At 38.8% G+C, this 24,627-nt stretch overlaps 1 protein-coding gene and 1 pseudogene across 2 annotated transcripts in view; both read left to right on the top strand.

Annotated features, from left to right (window-relative positions):
• Nucleotides 1-1,917: 1,917 nt before the first annotated feature.
• On the top strand, nt 1,918-3,570 carry LOC138165479 (lysophosphatidylcholine acyltransferase 2 pseudogene; annotated as a pseudogene).
• Nucleotides 3,571-6,498: 2,928 nt separating this feature from the next.
• LOC138165478 (BTB/POZ domain-containing protein 8-like) overlaps nt 6,499-24,627 on the top strand; it is a 120,716-nt gene continuing 102,587 nt past the window's right edge. The window contains exons 1-2 of one of the 2 annotated variants that reach the window (XM_069093842.1): nt 6,499-6,868; nt 9,412-9,609. In XM_069093842.1, coding sequence (XP_068949943.1) covers nt 6,744-6,868; nt 9,412-9,609 — 323 coding nt within the window. In that variant the 5' untranslated portion in view covers nt 6,499-6,743. Of the gene's footprint in view, nt 6,869-9,411; nt 9,610-21,212; nt 21,232-24,627 lie in introns of those variants that run through there. The other variant, XM_069093843.1, reaches the window with a different exon arrangement.

Here is a 24,627-nt window from a genome sequence, read left to right as displayed (position 1 = left end):
TCTTGTCCATTTTATTAATGGGCTGCATATTGTGTTACTTAATATATATATATATATGTATATATACAGCTGTTGGAAATATGGTATGTAACAGCATGTCACATTCACACCTGACATAGGCAAGTACAGACTGACAATGTAATGTTACAACTATCAACTAGTGTGTATGTATGGAATTAATTGAATATTGACCCATATTAAATGTGATGCAGTATCATTTTATGATTCATATGATATCAGATTTCCCGTCAATTGAATTCACATTAATCATGAAGAGAAGAGCTACCCAGGACAAAGCCTTGGGGGGAGGGGGGAATATTATAAACATTCACTAACATGGTTCGTGCAGCTGGGACCTTGATGAATATCTAAGACTGAGAAGCATCACACAGGTATGAGAAGAAGCAAAGGATAGAGAAGGGAGTATCAAGAGGATGATCAATAGTGATGTCCTACTCAAACAGAAATGGAGCCACTAAACCATGACAAACCCTACAAGCTGCATATTGACTTAGAAAACCACACATTAACATTACCTATGCTCTACTGCATTTTAATTTTTAAAAAATATTTTCCAATTACAATTTAAACTAGTTCTGCTGCTTTGGGGAGTGTTGAAGTAGCAGTGCTACCATCAAAGCAGTGTGTTCAACAAATATGAGCAACTTCAAGAGGCTGAGGATTGAGTAAAGGCCAACAGATTGGGCAATGAAGACATTTTTGGAAACTCTAGAGACAGTGGCTTCTGCCACTGGGGAGATGGATGGATCAAAGTTTTTTTGAGGACACGTAGTCATAGGCATGTTTGTAGATTTCAAGAAAGCAGCCCATAGACATAGTTAGATAAGGATACAGATAGGGATTAGACCTGTGATTTCATTGGTATGGGAAACTCCATAAGTATATGGAAACTCCATAATCAACTCCAGGTAAGGAGTACCAATGCAAATTGGCATTTTCTCTGCACTTTCTCTGTACTTTATAATCTAGAGAGTTGCTCAGAACTCTGAAGGGTTCATTGACTTTTTCAGGGTCATACAGTCAAAGGTAGGACTGTTCTAGATTGATAAAAATTTAGATCAGAGATTCTTGTTCTACAGTCTGTGAACTTGAATTTTAAAAATAATTTTAATAACTATATCTCAATAAAAATTAATTTCTTGTGTAATTCTATGTATTTTATTTGCATCAAGGCCCATGTGTGAGGGCTTCCCCCCACGTGTAACATGGAAGTGTTATTGTGGGAGGCAGAATAAACATCTCTAGCTTCTTTGACCCAGAACTCTTCTCCAAGGGAGACTTTAATTCCTGCTAGAATAGGATACTAGAAGTCGGACTGGAGGCTAATCTGGTCTCCTCAAAGAGAGAGAGGGCACTGGGATAGAATTATATCTATTTGCTCCCCTAAATATCGTTATTCTAGGGAATACAATCAGAATTAATCTCCCTTCTGATTGCTGTTTCATTACTGGAGGGAAGGAGGTCCCCAAGCTCTGTATCCAAGGCTTGACCCTATTTCACTCTAAATATTAATTCCACAATGAATTTAGCTGAGAAAACCAAATTAGTACCAAAACAGAAAGCAGAGAAAGGCTACATACAAGAATATATAGGGTACAAGACAGAGTGAAGGCGCTTGCCTCTTGGGAGTGAGGTAACTCGGTTCAAACCAAGAAAGAAGATCCTAGACTTGAAATATTCGTAGAAGTAAAGCCGGGGAGCACTGGGGTCTGTAGAAGGGGCGGTCTCTGGGCGGAGGGGGCGTGGCCGGCAGGGCGGCGCCTGCGCAGAGGCAGGTGGACAGGTTGGGGCCAGTACTCCCGGCAGAGCGTAGGGTGGACAGGCAGGCGTTGGGCTGGTTGCGCCATCGTGGGATGCGTCTCTAGTCCCTCGAAGTTGGCCTTTCCTGGCTAAGCCATGAGCTTAAGCCAAGAGGTGTCTTCCTCGTCGCCGATGCAGCTGGAGAAGGGGCTGCTGCAGCCGCCGGGGGAGCAGGCGCCCCACTCCCTGCGCTGCCTTCGCGAGCGGTCGCTGTACCCGCCGCCCGTGGACAACCCCTTCGTTAAGGAGAGGCACTGGAGCACGTCTCGCTGGGTCTGCATCTGGCTGGGTGGCCTGCTCCTGCTGCCCGTGCGCATCATCGGTCTGCTTCTGCTCGTCCTCATCTCGTGGCCGTTTGTCCTCTTGGCCACCGCCTTCCACCCCATAAAGCTGAGCCACCCGGTGAAATCGTGGAGGCAGCGGCTCACCCGCCCGGTGCTGCAGGTGCTGGGCCGCATCTTCTTCTTCCTTATGGGCTTCCGGGTGAAGGTGAAGGGGGTGCCGGCCAGCGCCCGCGAGGCTCCCATCTTCGTGGTCGCCCCACACTCCACCTTCTTCGACGGCATCGCCGGCGTCATCGCCGGCATGCCGTCCGTTGTGTCTCGGGAGGAGAACGCCAACGTCCCGTTCTTTGGCAGGCTTCTGCTGGCTGGGCAGCCCGTGCTCGTGTCCCGCACCGACCCAGATTCCAGAAAGAACACGGTTAACGAAATTAAAAAGCGTGCCACTTCTGCAGGGTACTGGCCCCAGATCCTGATTTTCCCCGAAGCCACCTGCACCAACCGCACGTGTCTGATTACTTTCAAACCAGGAGCGTTCGTTCCTGGAGTCCCAGTGCAGCCGGTGCTGCTCCGGTACCCCAACAAGCTGGACACTGTGACCTGGACATGGCAGGGCATTTCGGCCCTGCAGCTGTTCCTGTTAACCCTCACACAACCTTTCACAAATATGGAACTGGAGTTCATGCCCGTCTACATCCCTGACGATGAAGAGAGAAATGATCCTGCCCTTTATGCCAGAAGGGTACGGAACGTCATGGCCAATGCCCTACAATTGCCTGTCACGGACCATACCTACGAAGACTGCAGATTGATGATTTCGGCAGGAAAGCTGACCTTGCCTATGGAAGCTGGCTTGGTGGAATTTACCAAAATCAGCCAGAAGCTGAATTTGGATTGGGATGCTGTCAGAAAACATTTGGATGAGTATGCAACAATTGCTGCTTCCTCCAAAGGCGGCAGGATAGGAATCGAAGAGTTTGCCAAGTATTTAAAGCTTCCGATTACTGATACCCTGAGCCAGCTCTTTGGGCTCTTTGACCGGAACCGTGATGGCACCATAGACTTTAGAGAATACGTGATTGGGCTCTCTGTCCTGTGCAACCCTGCAAACACAGAAGACCTTATCCACATGGCTTTTAAGCTCTTTGACATTGATGAGGATGGCTATATAACAGAGATTGAGTTTGCCAGGATTCTACAGGCTTATCTTGGCGTCAGAAACCTTGAAGTTTCAGGTCTCTTCCAGGAAATAGCCAAGGAAAATGCAAATCACATTTCCTATTCAGAATTTAAAAGTTTTGCTATGAAGAATCCAGAATATGCCAGATTGTTTACTACATACTTAGAACTCCAGGCGAGCCACGTGTTTCCATTACCAAAAGACATTAAGTTTACAAGAGTGAATTCAGATAAAAATGAGGTCAGCCTAGAAAATGTTGATGGTTTTTCAAACAAAAAAGATAACTGAAAACTTATTTTTGTTGAGAAAAACTCCAGAGCTTTTACTTTAGGCTGTACCAGTATTAATTGATATTTAAAATGTGCTTGTACATTATTTGGGCCTTGCGTTACCAACTATCTCCTAAGAAGGCCTAATGATTGCTATAATATATCCTGGGAATAGACAAATTAGGAAGCAGTTTCACAAAACATGTTTATCTGATGTAGTTGTTCGCATATTTAAGTTTTGAGTAGTGCCTAAACCCTGAGGGAGGAGCACTCTTATACACCAAAACACCTCAACCACACCCCCAACATATGTTAACAGACTTATTTTAAGTTTATTATACCTTATATTAAGAACTCCCCCAGTGTTCTTGAAGCCAGAGGGGCTTCAATGGATGTCTCCTTTATCTCTCTGGTTCAGAATGACAGAAATTTTCTACTTCACAGCATAAAATAAAAACAGAAAGCTATTGTTTCAATGAGCCAAAAAAGGTTTATACCACATAAGGCTGCCTCCTATAATTACTAAATGAAAGAATAGGGAACAAAAACTTTCGACTCTGGTTTGCAAAGGATCCGCCTTGTGTACCAATAATGACAAGATAATCTGCCATTACCAAAGAAGTTACTATAATACTAGGAGCAAGCATACATATTGAACTGATAAAAGGGCTTTGTTTATTTTCATTTTTAGAAGAATTGAGAAGATGACAGTCAAAACTGCTTTGGAAAAGAAGCCATTGTACAAGGTTCAACAGCCAATTTCATGGATCATAAACTCCAGTGGAGAAGTTTGTGATAAATCTGAACTTCATCAATTCCCCAAAAACAGAACCATCAGAAGTGAGGGGACTGCTAAAAACAGGTTAACAGATGGTACCTACTCAAAAGGTTATATAGATAATGTTCTTCTTACACTTAATGAAAATTCAGTTAGCACACCTCTTAAGAAGCCAGCTTATGGGAGTAGGATTCTTTAAAGGAATATTTGTCTTTAAATCTGATTGGTGAGTGTCATGGAAGCCACACAACGATTGGGCCCTAGGACAGGACAAAGTAGGAGACAGCATCCTTTGTCTTCTTCATCTTCTTATTCCATTAAACTCTTGTCTCCATCTCTCCATTTCAGGTGCACAATGCCTTTATGATTTCTCTCCCAGTCTGACAATTTGATAAAAATCCTTTACACTTAAGAGTGTGTCACTGATAAGAATCATAGAGAACAAAACTTCAAGACAAAGAAGTGAATTCCAGTGGTAGAATTTTAGGTAGGTCCCTGTGGGAAGATTCCCACCCCCAAGGTATTTGTCCTCCTTTCTCCCCCCAGTTTACACCACTAGAGAAGTGGTTTACTTTGCCTAAAAATAAGGTCAGTTCTGGTCATAGAAATGAACGCTACTCTCCTAAAATGCCATTCTGCTATTTAATCTGGAGCACCTGAGAATAACTCAGTTGCTCCTTCATTAGCTGACAGGAAAACAGGCTGGAGGCAATAGAAGTAGGGTTGAGTAGGATTATATCTTTAACGTTTACTGTAGATTGGCTAATACACTAAAATCCCATCACAACTCATTATACTTTTTTCTTTCATATACTTAAAATAGCTTTGAACTTCATTTTCAACTTGAAGCATAGGATACTCCAAAGGTATTTCTAAGTGAGCTATGCTAAAATCTGAATGGGTATTATAGTTCAAGTTTTACATTTTGGCCTTCATTTGCATTGTTGCCATTTTTTATTATGTAACAGAATGTTGAAAGTACTTTTCCTGTTAGATACCTATTTGGGTATAATGTTTTCAATTCATTCCAAAATCAACTATAAATGTTTTTGGATTGTCTAATATTTTGTACTATAGGTCAGTGAACACGGATTTGTTACGTTCCTATTGTGTGCTAGACCCTGGGGATATAAAGATATATGTGAAGCTACCCTTAGACTCAAGCTGACTTACATTTTATGGGGTTGTTTTTATTTGCTTGGTTCTTCTTTGATTATCACAGACAAGGATTAACTATAGGGTTTAATTGTCCTCAAAGATTTTCATTATTTCGAATAAGCTTTGTGGGGGGGATAAGGGTGGAGGGGAAGAACCATTTCTTGGCCAGTGTAAGAGGACAAAGTCTTTAATCCCGGTCTCCTTGGTTATGAAACTGTTTTCTGCCATGTGTTGTTGAAGGAAAGTTAACTAGTTGGACTCTTGTCTTTCCTTTTCTCCCCCACTGTCCTTTTTCCCTGAAGAAGTAAACAGATTAAAAACATTTGTTGTTGTTGTGTCGGGTCCAACTCCCAGTGACCCCATTTGGGGTTTTTTTGGTGGAGCCACTGGAGTCAGACATGGTGAAGTGACTTGCCCGTGGTCACACGGTTAGTGTCTGATGTCGCATTTGAAGTCAAGGAAGCAGAGTCTCCCTGACATTAAGCCCAGCACTTTATCCCCTTGACCATGTGGTTGCCCTTTAAAAACATAGCACTATTTAAATTACATCCTTTTGCTACATAGTTTCCGGCTCTATGAGGTCTCGGACATTCCCGTCCTCTAGCCTTCCCACTTCCTTACAAAGTGTTCTGGACTGTGATCCTCCTTGCGCCCCTGCAAACCGCCCTCTTTCTGAAACACGAGTGGGCCGCCAATTCTAGGCCACCAGGGCAGGGTAGGAGTGATTCTCGGGGTCGGTGAGGAAGGGAACGCGTTACGGGGCGGCCCCGCTTTATCAGGCAGTCCAGAGAACAGCTTCGCAGTCGCCTGCATCCCGCTAGCGCTAGAGAGCACGTGCAGACTCCTCCTCCCGCCCGAGGGGCGGGGCAAAAGGCGCCGAGGCACGCGCCTCACAGGCTCGCTAACGGAAACGATTGACACGCCGACCAATGGGGAGACGGCTGGACTCGACTCCCACCCCGAGTCCTGGGCACTCCCAGGCGAAGGTAAACAGAGATAATACGCTTGCGCTAACACCGGCCTGGCCGGAGAGGGGAATCTCGTGAGGCCGCGGTCCGCCGCACACTGGGGGCCTGCGAGGTTCCTCATCCCCGCCAGCTGGGAGGAAGGGACCGTCTACAAATAGCAGCCCACTTGGCCCTTCCCTTACGCCGCCAGGGCAGCAGCATCCGGGGGACTGACCGGAAACGCCCCCTTTCCTCAGGTGTCCGCGGAGCCGGCGCGCGGCTAAGACTCCTGACGCCCGGCCTGGAGTCATGGCGCGGTGCGGAGCGAGCGGCGCGGGCCCCCAGGGGCCCCCGGGGGCCTGCAAGAAGGGGGTGGCGGAGCGTCGCCGGCTTCGGGCCATGGTGTCAGAGCAGCTGAGCCAGGATCTCCTCAGGTAGGAGGCGACGGGGGTGGGGTGGGCCCTCTGCGGTCCGGAGCATGCGCGGGCGCGCCCCCGGCTCCGGCCCCTCCCCCGGCCGCGCTGCTGGGACTCTGGTCTTCTAGCTGGGGTTAAAGGGCGGTCCGGGGCCCCGGGCGGGAGGTGTGGCCCCGGGTCAGCCAGAGGGCTTGGAGGGGGCGGAGCCCGCGGCGCTCCCTCCACGACCAGGTTGGGTTACCTCGGGGAAGGGCCACGTGCAGCGACCCTCCCGCCCCGGGCGACGCCGGCCCTAGTGGGCTGGGCGCGCCCCCCCCCCCCCCCCCCCCCCCCGACGGGGTCCAAGAGGCTGATGCCAGCCGGAGGGTGACGCGCCTGTGTCCTTCCCTCGTGGCGGCCTCGGGTTCCGAGCGTGTGGGGACGGGTTAGCCAAAGAAAAGTTACTGCTGCCAGTGAAGGGAAGGGGACCCGCCGCTGTTTGGGGTGTAGGGCCGTGGGCGTGGGTCGTCTGGTCCGTGAGGGCCGGCGTGAAGTGACCCCAAAGAGGCTCGGGCGTGGAGGCGGCCCCCAGGCCGGGGACGCTCCAGCGTGGTGCCCCGAGAACATCCCGAGAGCGCCCCGCTCTGCCCTCCCCGCGCCGGGGGAGGTGCGGGCGGGCGCTTCCCCTGGTTGGGGAGGACTGTCATGCGGGGCTTAGCGACCCCGGGGACGCGGGGTACAGCGCCACGTGGCCGCGTCGCTCGGCGAAGGAGCGAGGCCCGGCGCGGGGACCCGCCGCGCCCTCCCCCGGCTTCTCAGCCCTTCGCCCCCTTTCTTGCCACTCTCCTCTCTTCTCCTCGTCCTAAGGTCTTCGAGGGTGGGGAGCCCCGACCTGTACAAGATCCCTCGTGTTTGTGGCAAACAAGTGACCCGGGCCGAGCTTCGGAAGGGGGCCCCGGAAGCTCGATTTTAAGGCTCAGTGTGGGGAAATGGGGTGTGTGAAGGATGTTCCAACCTAAAATTAAGCAGATTTCTAAAAGGAAAGCCACTCTGCCCTCTCGGAATTGCCCCCCGGCTCCGAAAAGGGGATATAAAGTGACTATTAGAGAAAACTAGCCTTCTGTGCATAGGCAGCTAACGGTGCCCGAGGTCCCGGGGCCCAGGGTCGGGAAGACTCAGAATTCAGATGTGGCCTCAGACCTTAACTAGCTGTGTGACCCTGCACGTCCCGGCCTGGCTCAGTTTCTTTATCTGTCCGATGAGCTGGAGCTGCACTCCAGTGTCTTTGCCAGGAAAACCCCGAATGGGGTCAGGAAGAGTCAGAAACAACATAGCCTTTTGTCACTGAAAAAGTAAATGCAATATTTGAAAAGTTTTATGTGACTTACATTACTTATGAGTAATCAGAATTTGTGATACTATAAAAGAAGCTTCTAACAATAGTTTGGAGCAAAGTGTTGTAAAACTTACACAAAAACTATCCTGTTTATAAAGTAACAAAGGGGTTTCCCTGATGAATTCTCCAGTTGTCTCTGCACTTTTTACTAGTATGAATGGTACTTTGTATTGTTGCAGTACAGAAGTCCATTGAGAATATTCAGTCTCATGATGGGAACACAGTGCTATGAAGGTTATTTGGTATTTATGTAATGAATTCATTCAATAGATATTTACTTATTGAACACCTATTGTAAGTTGTAAGATGAAAGTTTACTTTAAAAGATAATATAATAAAGCCTTTATTGTAATACTAGTTCTAGACTTAGATATTGATTGTGCATCAGAATAATTATTTGGTCCTCAGTATAACCAAACCTGAGAAATGGCAAAACACTTTTGCAATGAGACTAAATTATAGTTACATCTATTTTCAATAACAGGTGAAAACAATCACTGTGGCAATTCTGAGGCAGGGGAAAACATGAAACTTAGTATTGGATTCATATTGGATTCTTTTTAATGAGTAATTTCAAACAGTTTTTGATGTTTAAGAATCAGACTTTTAAATGTGGGAAAATTCATTGAGTCAGTTTTTCTTTATTAACCATATTGTTTACTATCTTATTTAAACCAGTGGACCTTTAAGACTTTTTTACATTTGACTTTACTCCTTTTTTTCAATTTCAGAATTTATTTAGCTGAATATTGCTGTTATTACTCTGTTAGCACTATGTTTTTAGATAGAAACCTTTAAGAAGTTGAACTTGTGTTAATCAGGATTGCAAAATTTAGAGCTAACAGTAAATTAAAAATTAAGCAGAGAATGGCAATATTTGTATGTGCCTAGATGACACTCACCTAGCAGCATATTTAAAGATAAAATACTCCTTTTAAGAATTCTCTACCTGTTATTTCAGTGGAATTATCTTTGTATATTCTAAGATGAAAATTTCAGTTCCAAGGAAAGATTGTGCCAGATTTCTACAGCTGAATTAGATAGAAATAACTCATCTTTGGATTAATACTTTTTTTGTCTATTAGGTTGAAAATGCATTTTGTGTTGTTTTTTATGAAAGAAAAACAAGACTGAAGGGCTTATTAAATTTTAAAAGTAATTGAATTGTTATTCCTATCCTTCACAGGCTTCTAAGAGAAGAAATCCATACAGATGTCACTTTTTGTATAGGTCCTACATTGTTCAAAGCTCACAAAGCTGTGCTTTTAGCAAGGGTTCCAGACTTCTATTTTCATACCATTGGAAAAACATTAAATAATTGGGAGAACCATGTTCCTGTTTGTGTGGAAAACTTTGAACCTTCAGAATTTAGAACATTTTTACAGTAAGTATGTTTTGCAATCTACTCATTTTATACTTTGCTTTAAACATTGTTTAATTTCATGGATTTTTTTTTAATAAATCCCATTTTATTTACATTCAATTAAAGTTCAAGTCACCCCAACATAGGTGAAGTAATAGTGATTTGGGGGGAGCAAAAAGATAAGTCTTGGTATGTTTTCTGACAGCTTAAGTGATAAAACTATGTAATCTTTTTATTTTGAGATTTAGAGCTTTAAGCTTAATTATAAACATTTACAGATATAACTGATTTTTTTTCTTGTTTGTATGAAATTGACTTAGGAAAGAATGATTTAAAAGTGAATACAACTGGCTTTTAGCAGTTTGGGTAACTTCATAAACTTTACTTTAAAAAAGGGAGTAGCTGCTAGGAATTTTGACTCTTAACTCTCTAAGAACATGCCTTAAGAAATATTTAGAGATTTTTTAAATTGAATTCCTCAGGACTTTAAAAATCAGAAAATGTTATATTCTCAAGGAATTAACTAACTAATTGAAAATACCATTTACCCCTAGTTTTTTTATCCCCTCTTTTCCCAAAAGCATGGAAATTAATGCTTTTCTAAAGATGCTTCCCCCTCTTCCTCGATGAATAACAAATACAGAACCGAAAACTCTTTTGTCATTTGTTTATCAAAGTATTATTTGACAAAACTCAGTTTTTGTTTATTTGGCAGAAATAGCACTTGGGTGTGAATTATATTTTTGTGTGATTTTAGGGTCTTAAAGAAACTATAGATGTAATTTAGTTGCTGTATATAGTTATTTATCTTCTATTTATCAGAAGTCTAGTGTCTTTAGTGACCTCTTTGGATAAATAGACTTAAAATATGTAGTAACCCAAATTCTTGATCCTCACTTTGAACACTTGAGTTGGTGAGCTTTCCAATGGGATTTTTAAATGTAAGGGAATCTGTATTATTACTTTAGGTTTCCCTCTGAAACTCTAATAAAAATAGGTCAAGAGTTACTTAACTCAGGGGTGGCTAGGTAACATGGTGAATAGAACACTGGCCCTGGAGTCAGGAGGACCTGAGTTCAAATCTGGCTTCAGACACGTTTTAACACTTAACTAGCCGTGTGACTTTGGGAAAGTCACTTAACCACAATTGCCCCTCCAAAAAGCTAAAAAAAAAAAGTTCATTTCTATGTGCAAGAATAGCATGACAAAATTTATTTTTTTAACAGTAGCCTCAAATGTGATTTTTTTTTAAAAATTGTTTTTCAAGCTTATGTGGTAGAAAATATTAGCATTTTTCTTAGTTCATTTTTAAATTTGGACCAAAATATTTTCAATATAAAAACTTGCTTTTAATTTACACATGCTAGTAGGCCATTAAAAATTAATAGTTATTATTATTTCAGATTCCTGTAAGTGCTCAGTATCAGTTTAAATGAAATTGTTTGGGACTGATTAACACCTTATTTAAACTTATGAGACAGGAAAAAAAAGTATAGCTTTAAATTTTTTAATAAAATTTTTCGCTTTGTGTATTAAAACCTAATGTTAGCAATTTAAATGTGTGTATGTGTATATTTATGTATGGTTTAATAGGTAACGTCATATTGTATAAAGAACTCTGGGCCAAGAGATTTGAGGTACTTGGGCCTGTGTGCTAATTGCATTTCTGACTAACTTAGCTGAGTGATCCTGGGCAAATCTATTAATTTCTCTGGTCCTCTGTTTCTTAATCTCTAAAGTGACATGAATTGAATTAAATGATCTCTTGGACCTTTTTCAGATTTGAGGCTATATATATAGATGATGGCATAACTTTAACAGTTTATGGTGAAGAATCATCACCTCATATAAGGCCATATTTAATGTTGAATGTTTTTTTATTTTTGAAATGAATTGTTGCATGATACCCTACTGATAACTGCTCATCTTTTAGCAGTAGTTACAAAATGTGGTACTTTGTAAAGCTTATCTTTGAATATAGCCCAAATTTTTATAGATACTGTCATTTAATAATATCTTCGAATGTGATTTTCTAGGAATTTGAATCATAATACAGTCAATGCTTTTACTCCATATTACTTATTCTTGACTTCCCAGTTTTCATTGGAAGGCAAGTAAATCTCTAGAGTGTGTCAAACTCTCCAGGAAAAAAAGAGGACAGTACATAGTTTACCAAACAATCCCAACGCCTGTCAGAATAAATGCGGATACTTAATCACACTTGGGGAGTGTGTCTGAAGCAGGGAAAGGCTCAGAAAGGTACATTAAAAAAAAACAGCATTTTTATTTTCATAGACATATAAAAGTGGTAAATTTTCTCATTTAGTAGTTTTATTTTTAAGTGCTTTATTAGTTTTTGTAGCACCAATGTGAAATGTTAGTTAATTTTTCTTTTATTCAGGAAGAAATATAATAAATTGGAATTGTGATCCTTTGTAAGAGGTAACAGGATTAGATTTCAAAAATTCTAACTTCCATTCATTTTAGCTAGAGAGAGTATATATTCTATAACATGAGATTATATTAACTGAGAAGGCTATTTAATTAAAGATAGTTCCACATTAATAATTTAGGAAATTAGCAGGGTTTTTTTGGAATACTGTAGCATTATTAACAAAATTATTTGTCAGACCCAATTTATTAAATTATCCTTGAAAATATTGTTATTATTCTGGAGATACAACATAGTTGAGTCTAGTTCCTTAGATTACAATAGTTAGATTCTAGTTGTAACAGCATTTACCTATGGGAAAAGTAATTTATAAAGCATTAACTATAGGAGAAAGAGAGAGTGAGAGAGTGTGTCTGTCTGTCTGTCTGTTTGTCTGTGTTTGAAGATGAGGCCACTTGTGTGATTTCATCAGTCAGGAATTCCCATTACTGACAACTTTACCAATATAGCTGGGCAGCTCATCTATAATTTAGGCTTAAGAGAGGTGCCTAGGGTACTGAGAAGTAGAGTGACTTGGTTATGGTCACATAACTAGTGTATGTCAGAGGTAGGAATTGAATCCAGGTTACCCTGGTTCCAAGGCCAGCCCTTTGTTCACTAGAGGCCAGACTCCCTCTTAATACAATACAATATAGTTATTGTATATAATAATACTGTTTCTATAGGCTCTTAATTTTTTTACATGAAGAATATGGCCTAAATTTTGGGGGAAAATCTTTATCATTATAATAAAAACTAATTAATGCAAGTACTGATAATTTTTAATTTGCAATATTTTGTTCACGTCTGTGTGATACATAGTTGGGCAAATAGTACTATTGGGTCCAAGTCAAACAATTTTCCTATTATTTTTGATTATTTATTGTGTGGTATAGGCTTACCTTAAACTATATTTTTAAATTAATGTGTTTCAATTTAAATATTCATTTATAACTTTGAAAATAAATTGGAAGTAGTAAAATTGATTTTAAATTTCAACCTTTTAGAATTTTTAATTTTTAAAAGAGCATTTTGCAGTTGTCTTTGTTCTCTCCTAATTTAATTAGGTTTTTCTTTATTATAATTTATATAGGTAATTATAAAATAATTCAGTAAGTACAGCATCAGATTAAAAAATAGGTTGGCTATAAGGACTACAAAAGTGCCAGAAGAAATGAATTTTATAATGGCCTATATATTTGTCCTCTTACTTTTTCCATTTGTCAAAAGACAGTAACATTTTATTTTTCAATTTTTTTTATATCATCTTCAATTCTGAATGTGTCCTTCCTTCCCTTCAGCTAGTAGAGAACACCATCTCTTTGAACAAAGAATACAAAAGAGCAGTAAAGCAAACTAATTAACATCAACAAAATCTAACTGTACATGTAGTATTCTGCATCTGTAGTCCTCCACCTCTGAACAGGGGGAAAAAGTACATTTTCTTATTTATTTGGGGGGTGGGGAAGAGATTGTCTTTATAATTACACAGTGTTCTGTTTCAGTATTTTATTGTTAACATTTACATTATTTAATAATTGTTTACATTGCTTTCTGCTTCTGTTTACTTCACGTTGAAATAATTCTACTTTACTTTGCAATAATTCTTATAAATCTTTCCATCCTTCTCTATTATTTATATTCATTGTTTCTATTAGCAAAGTAATATTTCATTTTATTTATATATTACATTGTTTACCTACTGTTTACCAATAGATGAGTATCTACTTTGTTTCTAGTTTTTTTCTTCTCCCCAAAGAATAGAGAACAGTATTTGAAATATAACATGGACTGTCTACAGAATAATTCTATACATATTGGTAATGTTACCTATCACCCAGAACTCCTTAAAGACTCAAGGCTCAAATGAATTTGCTCTGTTATTATACAATTTTGCAAGGCAACTCAATTATAGTTTTAAAAAAAAGAAACAAGAACAGATTAATGGGGGTAGGTGACCAAGGAATTGATGAACTTAGAATATGAACCTATTCTATTTTCTCTTTTTCCCTAGGCAAAATAACTCATTTGTCTATAATAGATTGGGTTCTTGTTATTTTTAAAGCTCCATATAAATGTATATTTGTAATGATTTATCATAATAGCATTGTTTCCTATCTTTTTTTGTTTTATCCCTTTTTTATTTGTCTTCTGAACTTCTTTAAGTCTGTATTCCACATTCCAGTCTGTTAATTATAGATCTTACTATTATGTATATTAAAAGATCACAGAAAATTTAGAATAACTGATTCTTTTAAGGGTTAGAGTATGAAATATATAAAGAGTTTGCTCTAAAATCTTCCAATTTGCATTACTTTGTGTAGAGTGCAGTTCATTAGAAAAAAGGCAAGACTGACATACTGCTAAAATGCAGCTTAGAGGAAATATTTTAAATTCTTTGAAAGAAATAACATAAAAATGTGAACTAACAACATAACAGTTGCCCTTTGAGTTAGAAGACATTGTTGAATTACTTACCAGTAGCACTGTATTGAATTATCCCAATGAAATAATAATTTTTATAGAATAGACTGGGATTGAGATAATCCCAAAAAGATTATTACCAAAAGAAAATAAATTGACTGACAGGAAGTAGAGATCTTTCAGGGAAAACTATTGTCAGCAGGGTAAGGTTAATTCAGAATGATTACCTTGAGACTTCTGGTTAAAATTGCTATTAAAAAGGAGCACAGAGGAGCCCAGCAACGATGTGAAATTGAACCAGATTGAACAGTGATCAGGGAAAGAAGAGATCAGTATGCTTCACATATCCCAAGACTGCACAAAAAGACAATCAGAACCACAAGTGTTGGAATGATGGTATTGCTATTTCCAAAAGCCAGCTAAAGTACAGATAAACAGGCTGACAACCTGCAGTAGTGCCCATCATCATCTAACAGATCTGGAAGACTGCAGTATTGGTCTAACCACGGATGTTCCGAAGGATCAGGAGGAGCAGAAACAGCGCCTGACTACTTCATTCAAGAATGTGAAGTTCGGAGGCATTAGTAAATAGAACAAAATACCAAAAACTATGAAGAAATGATGTGGGTTAAGAGATGCTCAAGAGATAAATTGAGAAGAATAGAATAATCCTACAAAACTGGGAGAGCATCAGATTAAAAAAAAAGTACGTTGGCCATAAGTTCTGCAAGAGTACCAGAAGAAATGAAGCAAGGGAGAGAAAATGAAATTATAAAGGGAAATGAAATGAGGGTTAGACATAAGGGATTATCTTGGTCTTAACCCATTCTAGAAAAATAATATTTTACTGTAATTAACCTTTTCCCTGTTGTGGGAAAAAGTTTGCCTTAGCATTGAACATTTCACAGAAAATTTTCATAGAAAATTAGTGTGACTTCATTTGGGCCTTAAAGTTGTTTTCCTAGAAATTTTCTCTGTATCAGTGTTTATTCTTTTTCTGTAACTAAGCTTTTAGATCCCCTGGTATCTCTAATTTCTGAAACTTGTAAAGGAAAAATATATAAATGTAGACATTTTAATATTTTTTAGTACCTAAGTTTGGCTTTTCACATAAGTCTTATTCACATGCTTCACGTATTATGTTGATCAACTTGATTCATGAAAACTGTGCAAGCAGAGCACAAGCTCCTAAAGGCTTCAAATACTAACCCAGTAACAAGCCATTTTGGCCATTTAAGGACCAATCTGATTTACACATGCAAAGTGTTATCAAAATGCAGACTACTAGATGAGAATTTTTTTCATTTTATTGGCCCATGAAATGGATAAAAACACAATGACCTTCCTTTGTGTGAAGTTCTGTTTTTCCCTCAGTTGTGGCAATGGAATTGTAGTAAAAGGATTAGATGCTAAAAGTTACACAGTTTGTAAGTCACCTGCAAATATTTTGACTACTGTCTCTTGTTAACAATTGATAGTCCAACAGTCATCTAATACGTATACAACTGGAGTAACAACCATATCATTATTGATATTCTTGTTGTAAAGGAAACTAGAAGACAAAAGTCATAGCTAAATGGCAAGATGGATCCTCCTGGGATCAGTGAATCAGAGTAGTTGAAATTTATTTTATCATAAACCCAGAGGCAACAAACATCATTTTGTGGTGCATTTGGTTACCTCATCTTGCAGTGCTCAAGATGAACATAGAAAGGGTACTGACTTAAGATCATTGCAGTTTAAGCACCAATGATTGCTGTATAGAAATTCTTTGAAGAACTCGACAAAGATATTCTAGCCAAATTAGTATACCTGGGAACCAGTTACTTAGCCAATTAGCAATTAAGCCAATAACCAAGTAAGCTCGGTTTCAGTAACTTTTACGGAGAAATCAACCTAGCTTACATGGCAGATACATCAAGCATTTATGATGGATAATGGAGAAAAAACAGAATTACTCAATTCTATTTTCTTTGCAAAGGTGAATAACCTTCAGAATGAGAAGTATGGGACAAAAATGGTTTAAGTGGTTGCAAACTCTAGAAAACCAAAAAAAGGTGATGAGAAGGCAGCCCTCAGTGACTTAAGATTCCCCAGGTGCAGAGAAGCAGTAACCTAGGGTACTGAAAGAAAAGGTTGATGTGACTGGATAGTCACTGTTCAAAGATTATGGGCTTTGGGGAAGTGCCTCAGGACTGAAGAGAGGGAAATGTTTCTTCTGATTTTAAAAGGAGGGAAGAATGGAGTCTGAAACAAATGAACTTGCCTCTTCTAGGCAACATTTTAGAATGTATCATTAAAGAAAAGGTTTTTGTGTGGTCAGATCTTGCCATATGGCTCCAGAGGAGAGAGTGAGGCTGATGACTTTGCCCAACCTTCCCTCATTCAAATCCGATTCGCTTCTAAGCCATGACTTCACCTTCTCAATATCATGGTCCTCTTTGAGAATGGAAGATAAATAACGAGAGCCAGCCATTGGGGGAGCTAGTTGGTGCAGTGGATAGAGCAATGGCCCTAGAGGCAAGGAATATCTGAGTTCAAAGCCAGCCTCAGACACATATTGGCTGTGTGACCTTGGGCAAGTCACCTAACCCTGATTGCCTCCCTACTCTTCACACATTACCCCCCCCCCCCAAAAAAAACAAAACCCAAACACCTAGCTGTGAACAATTTTTATTTTTTGGAAAATGTCACTAGCCTGTTAGCGAGTAGCCATACTGGCAGAAGCCTGGCCTTGGACTCAGCAATATCAGTTCAAGGTTCACCTCTGACACAGAGACAAAGCAGTTAAGTTCTTGGGGCTCTGGCCAACAAATGGACTCCTTACATCATTGAAATCATAGACCTGTTCCTCTTTCTCAAAAAGCAAACAAACTGGTAGATCATGGTGATGTGGAAAATTTAGTATGCTATACATAGTACATTGAGGTTTTTAGCAAGGCATTTAACAAGACATCAGCAACAATGTACCCGTGTTTACTTTCATTGCTATGGACTCTTTGAGACTGGTACACTTTTGTGATGTTAATTGACTTATATTTTTACACATTTTTTTTATTGGTAACTTTTAAAATCACCTTGATTTGCTTTTTTATTAAAAATTTCACCTAAGAATTTAAAAAATTAATTTCTCCCATACCCTTGAGATGCCTGACCCTTTGTTTCTCTGTAGGAGTTTTGTTAATAGTTTTTCTAGCTGTATAAAACATTCTTGTGGCAATTTTGGTACAGCACTGAATAAATAAATTCAATAGTTACCATTTTTATTATATTGGCTCAAAATACTTCATTTCCTAATATATCCTCACTTCTACTCAGGTAACGATCTTTTGTCATAAAAAAAATAGAACAGAAAAGCAATTCAGCAAAATTAGCAACACAAACACATCTTTGCCAGTTTGTTACAAACAATTTTTAGGTTATTCAACTGACTGGTAGTATTGGTGAATATAATATTGAGCCATATCTATTATTTGTTGATTTTTTAAAGTAATTTTTACTCTGAATTTAGCAAATACCAAAAATATATGAACAGAAAATGAGAATCTTATGTGAAACCACAAAACTCTTTTGCCATCCATCTTTTTCCTTTAAATGTATGTAACTTACCATGTTACTTTTAAAGTGGTCCTTTTGGTCTTTTTCTTCCTAAACTTCTTTCTGTCTATTTTAAAAAGATGCTTCTAATGACCTCTTTTTCTTTCTTTGCTTTTTTTTGCTTACATTATTTGCCCCTCTCACCCCTGTACAAAAAAAGAAAAACACAATCCCTGTTACAAATAAGCATAACCAAGCAAAATAAGCCTCCATGTTTTCCATTTCTAAAAATATGTATCTCATTCTGTACCTTGAGTCTATCATCCTTCTGTCAGGAAGTGTGTCACATACTTCACTATCGGCCCTCTAGAATTGTGGTTGGTCACTGAATTGATTGTAGTTTTAAATGTTTTAGAATTATTTTTTCTAACAATGTTGTAGTTACTACATAAATCATTTTATTCTCCTGTTCACTTCCCTCTGAAGCTCTCTCTTTGTTTTCAGGTCTTTCCAATAGCAAAAAGATCTCTCCTGATTTTTTTTTTAACATAAGGTTCCTTTCCCTCTTTCTTTGAACTCTTTGATATTCTAGGCCTATTAGTGGTATCACTGAACTAAAGGGTATGCTCAATTTATTGACTTTTTTGGGTTTAGTTCCAAGTCCTTCTAGAATGGTAGGACCAATTCAGAATTCCACAAACAGTGTGTTAATATGCATATTTTCTGCATTCCTTCTAATAATTCTCATTTTTCTTTTTTGTCATTTCTGCTACCTTGATGTATATGAGGTACAACCTCAGAGTTGTTTTAGTTTGTTTCTCTTATTAATGACTTGGCTATTGATAGCTTGGATTTCTTTCTTTGAAAACTGCCTGATAATTTCTTTTGACCATTTATCTATAAGAGAATGGCTCACTATTATTCTGTATTCCTCTCTCATCCCTAATATCCAATCTTTTGCCAGTTCTTACTGAGTCTGCTGTTACAACATCTTTGACATATGACCCCTTTTCTCCTTTCTTCTGATAATACCATAGTTCAGGTCCTAATAACTTATTGCCTAGATTACTAAAATAATCTCCTAATTGGTCCCTCTGGTCTCTCGCTACTCTAGTTAATTTTACATACTACAGCTAAAGTAATTTTTCTTAAGCGCAAATCTCACAATGTGACTCATACTCAACTCTGAGGTCTTCTTTTTGTCTCTAGAATCAAATAGAAATGTTTTAGCTCTTTAAAACAAAAGATATATATATATATATATATGTTTTTTTCAGTTAGAAATCCATTTTCCCCCTTCTGCCTTTCCCAAGGGGGACCTTGTAATAAATATATGCAGCCAAAACAAATTCCCTCATTGTCCATGCTAAAAAAAAAAAATACAGGTCTTTTAGAAGAAACAAGGTGAATTAAAGGCATATTTACCAGTTCATGATATGGAGCTACATGGGCAGCAAGTCAATTTAGTTAGCTAGTTAGAAAGTATATCTCTTGGACAGGCTTTATCCGTGGAAAATTAGCTGAGCCTAGTATTTAGTGGGGAGTAAACGGATTGGGTTGGACTGAATTGGTAAAATTATACAGTGCAATGATTTAATTTCTTAATGTTCATTCATTCCCCCTTTCTCCCCCTCTCTCCCCCTCACTCACCCTCCCCCACCCTCCCCCACTCTCCCCCTCCCTCCCCCTCTCTCTCTCTCCCCTGTCTCACTCACAAAGGTTTTTAATACCAGTATTCTTCTGGTCATAGTCATGGCTGACATTTATACAGTTCTTTAAAGTTTACATAATGTTTTACATGTATATTATTTGGTGATATGGTTAGACTGAAGATAACAACTGCCACAATCCTGGGACAGTAAAATATTGCGGCTACCTCAAGTGATGATGATAGTTTTCAGATTGGCTGCAGCGTGTTGTAAGTGATAAACTTGCCTGTGAGAGGGGGTTGAAAAGTCATTAGCATATGGTTGACCAGAAAAGGAAATTGATCTGTCATCAAATGAGAGTAAAACCCAACAGCTAGACAGCTGTTTTGACATATTGGAAGCAGGTATAATTGTTAGTACTCTGGAATTGGAGTCAGGAAGACTTTAGTTGAGATCTGGCCTAAGACATTGAGTAGCTGTGTTATTTAAGCAAGTCATTGACCCTCTGCCTTAGTTTTCTCATCTGTAAAATGAGAACCTAGGGTTCACCTCTTAGGGTTGTTACAAGGATCAGATGAGATATTTGCAGAGCACTTTTCAAACCTTAAAGCACTACCTTACTGTTATTATTGGTGGTATCTCCTGAGATCCTAGAAAAAAGAGAAGAAGGCTTCCAAAGTGCAGGATGGGTTGTCTGTTACAAATTTGTGGAAAGACATAGCTAAGAATCCGTAGGATGAGATGTGGAGGGATTATGATTTATGTTGGTAAAAAAAAAAAATAACCCCCATGGATGAAATTAGAGATCTGGTGGATTGAGACCAGAGTTCAGATCCAGCTTTCAGACACTTAATAGCTGTGTGACCTGGGTAGGCCAATTAGGCCTATGTTTCCTCATCTGCAGAATGAGCTAGAGGAGGAAATGGCAAACCACTCCAGTATCCTTGCCAAGAAGACCCCAAATGGGGTCACAAAGAGTTAGACTCAACTGAAAAATGACTTAGCAATACAGAACCTCCATAGATGACTCAGCAACTACTGATTATCAAGTAAGGTTTGGGATTCTTCTTCTGACCTTGATTTCAATCAATTAACAAACTGGTTAATTAACATTAGTTAAGCCCCTGATATATGGGCATAGTGCTGGTGTGAATCTTCACATTTGATGGATGTATGTATTCATGAGAAGCAGTGTGGCATAGTAGAAGTAGAGTTAGCCTTAGATCTAGGAAGACTTGGCTTCAAATTTGGTTTCTGACAATATTGGCTTATGTGACCACGGGCAAGGTACGTCCCCTCTCAGTGCTTTCAGCAACTCTCTGAGACTGAGTTGCAAAGAAGGCAGAAGATGCTGACCTGTAGTGGTGAAAGGTATGCCAGTGATTCTAGTCCCTGTCTTTATCCCAGCATATTTATATCAGCAGGTGTCAGCTCTAAGATATGCAGGGGAAGGGATGTAAGGCAAGAATATGTTGTCCAGAAAAACAACTAACAAAGTTATTTTGTTTTCTTAGTCTGCAAATCTAATTTAAAGACCATATACCAAAAATGATTTCTGCTGCCCTTTCCAGGATAGCCACCACTGATCCTAGGTGTAATTTGGTAAGTTTTGTCACCATCACAGTTTATTTTTCAAATGCTTTTAATAAGCCTTTCCTCCTTTTTTCTTTCCATGTTCTTTTTTCCACCCTCCTTCTTCTTTTAAACCTCTTTTCAGAATATCTAAAAGTTAGTAAGTTCAGATTAATGGGTTACCAATTCAAATAATTGGTTGGTGAAGTATACCGAAGTATAATTTCATTAAGATGAAATACAGAAAATTATACTAGAAGAATGACGAAATTAATGCTTGTTGTAAGTGTAAAAGCTGATAATTTTTTTTAACAATTTATGTGATTTATGGCACTTTAGCACAGATAAAGTACTTCACATTCTTCCTCCTTGACAGTAACATTTTGAAATATTTCTTGTATGTGGTTACATATTGTAGAATCTCTTTGGTTTGAACATGCATGAGTTACTTAATTTCACTGTGAAAATACTATACAGTACCTCCATAGATGGCTCAAAAATGAGGCCATAAGACACAGAACTTGCTCTCTTGTGTTTTAATGAAAATTCAACCCCAAATAATATAAGGGACAACTCTGACTCCTTTGGTTTACCAGAAAGTATTATTATAGTCCAGTATTTGTGAGGTTGGGGTAGTTTAAAGAGGAAAAACAAAGCAAACGAGAAAGCTTAAATGTTAGAACTGAGAAAGCACCATAACAGAATGACAATTAATTTGCAAACTGATAGAACAGCACAAGATATAATAAATATGGCTTAATAAAGGGCAAGTCAAAACAAGTTTAGTTTCCTTCTGTGAAGAAAATACTAGAGAAGTCCAGCGAAAAAGACTAGATGGAGACATTATTAAAACCACAAACCTTGAAAATATAGTTTAGATAATACTTGTGGAGCACAGTGGTTAAGGATTAATTGATAAGCAAGGAATTGATGTATTGATCAAATGATGAGAATTATTAGCAGAACTTACATTAATATGAATCAGTGTCTTTAAAAATTCTCTCAAAGAAATAAAACATTTTGAAAAATGGTGAAGTTTAGTAGCATCACATCTAAGGCATCTGTAGAGACAAAAATCATATACACACGATGGAGAATGTTTGGAAAGGCTACAGAACAATTTACTATTCCTAAAGAAGAACCACAATTTGGATTTTTAATAGTAGTAACCTAGAGAATCCTCCATTGTATAAGATTCCCTGTTGATAACACTGTATCTGGTACAGGAAGAGGTACCACCAGGGGAACTGATATGAATAAACAATTTACAGAGGCAACTGAACAAAAGGCATTCAAAACGTTTTTCTCAATCACTAGAGGTAGTAAAAAATAGTTCCACTTTAGGAGATGGTTTGCTTCTCACATATTAATACGGCAGAAAATACTTGTAAGAGGTTCAGAAAAGAGGAGCAAACTAGTTAAATTGGTGGAGACCAATAAGCCTGATAAGGAAATGGTGACTGGAGTTGGCTTCCTTGCAATTGATTTACAGAAGCAGCCTAATAGTTTCTCATCATGAAGTGCTCTTACTTTGGGAAAGCAAAAGGCTAATCTCAGTGTACTTCTATATATGTAATTGTTGTTTTAACCCATTTTGATAGGCGTAAGAACTAGAAAGCTGATTCTCTAAAGGTGAATCAATAGAACATGATTAACTTTCAAGCCTGTTATTTTTGAAGCAAAGTTTTATTTTCTGTGTAGCATGGTAGCATGTTTTTGTATGATTAAAGTATTTTAAGGTTTAGAAAGCACATATTGGAAAGTAAAATGATCTGTTTTCCCCTGGTAGTCTTTGCCTTAAGCTTTATGATTTTACAAATTAGAACTTACAAATTCTTATTCAAAGGGGCTGTTGCTACAGCCTCTTAAGTGGTTTCTCTTCCTCAGGTCTTTTGACACTCAAGTCCATTCTATACACTTTTGCCAAAATAATTTTCCCTAAGTGTAAAGAGGCTGAGTTTACTATTCATTCAATTCTAGTGATTTCATATTTTCCCTAGAATGAAATATAAATTCCTCCCTTTGGCTTATGTAGCCCCGACCTTTCTGGCCTCATTGGACATCGTGCCCCCTTTTGTGTTGTGTAAACCCCCCAAATTGACTTTCTCCTTGCACAGAGCATTTCATCTCTAGTCTCTCTCCCTTTACAATGACCTGTTTACTTAATTGGAATATACTGCCTCCTAATCTTTGCCTCAGAGAATCCCTCTTTTCCTGTAAGATGCTCATACAGCAATTTTAACTCAAAAAAGAATTTAAAAAGAAGTTCACTCATCATCTTCATGAAGCCTTTCCTCCCCCCTCCAGTGTTCTTCCTACCAAACTAGTGTGTTTAACTACTATACATGTATGTATTTATTAATTTTGTTTTTATGCTATATATATAAAGCAGGTAGTTGGCTTCCATCTGCACTCAGACTCTGTAGTTCTTTCTCTGGATGTGGATATCCCTTTCCATCATGAGTCTTTTGTAGTCGTCTTCTAACCTTGTATTGCTAAGAGGAGCCCAGTCCATCAGTTAGTCGTCACACATGCGTTACGTCTGTAATTGTGTACACGGTTCTCCTGGTTCTGCTCTCCTCACACAGGATCAGTTTATATAAGTCTCTCCAGGTTATTATGAAGTCTGTCTGCTCCTCATTTCTTATAGCACAGTAGTATTCCATTACATTCATATACGACAACTTGTTTAGCTATTCCCCAATTGATGGACATCTCCTTGATTTCCAATTCTTTGCCACCGCAAAAAGCACTGCTATAAATATTTTTGTATATACAGGTCCATTTCCCACTTCTATGATCTCTTTGGGATACAATCTGAGAAATGGTATTGCTGGATTATAGCCCTTTGGGCATAGTTCCAGATTGCTCTCCAGAATGGTTGGATCAGGTCACAACTCCACCAACAATGCATTAGCATTCCAATTTTTCCACATCTTCTCTAGCATTTATCATTTTCCTGTTTTCTCATGTTAGCCAATCTGACAGGTAAGATGTGGTACCTCAGAGTTGTTTTGATTTGCATTTCTCTAATCAATAGTGATTTAGAGCATTTTTTCATATGCTTATAAATATGTTTAATTTCTTCTCTGAAAACTGTCTGTTCATATCCTTTGACCATTTATCAATTGGGGAATGACTTGTGTTCTTATAGATTTGACTCAGTTCTCTGTATATTTTAGAAATGAGGCCTTTATCAGAGACACTGGTTGTAAAAATTCATTCCCAATTTTCCACTTCTCTCTTAATATTGGTTACATTGGCTTTATTTTTACAGAAACTTTTCAGTTTAATGTAACTTTCATAATGCTGTCTAACTCTTGTTTGGTCATAAAATCTTCCCTTCCTCATAAATCTGACAGAAACTATTCCTTGCTCTCCCAGATTGCTTACAGTATCAGCCTTTATACCTAGATAGTACACCCA

The sequence above is a fragment of the Petaurus breviceps genome, unplaced genomic scaffold (genome assembly GCF_028583685.1).
Source record: "Petaurus breviceps papuanus isolate PSGF00001 unplaced genomic scaffold, PetGlider_PUasm1.0 209, whole genome shotgun sequence".
Classification (NCBI taxonomy): Eukaryota; Metazoa; Chordata; class Mammalia; order Diprotodontia; family Petauridae; genus Petaurus; species Petaurus breviceps.
Note: the sequence above shows the minus strand (reverse complement) of the source record. Positions and strands in the feature narration are given on the sequence as shown.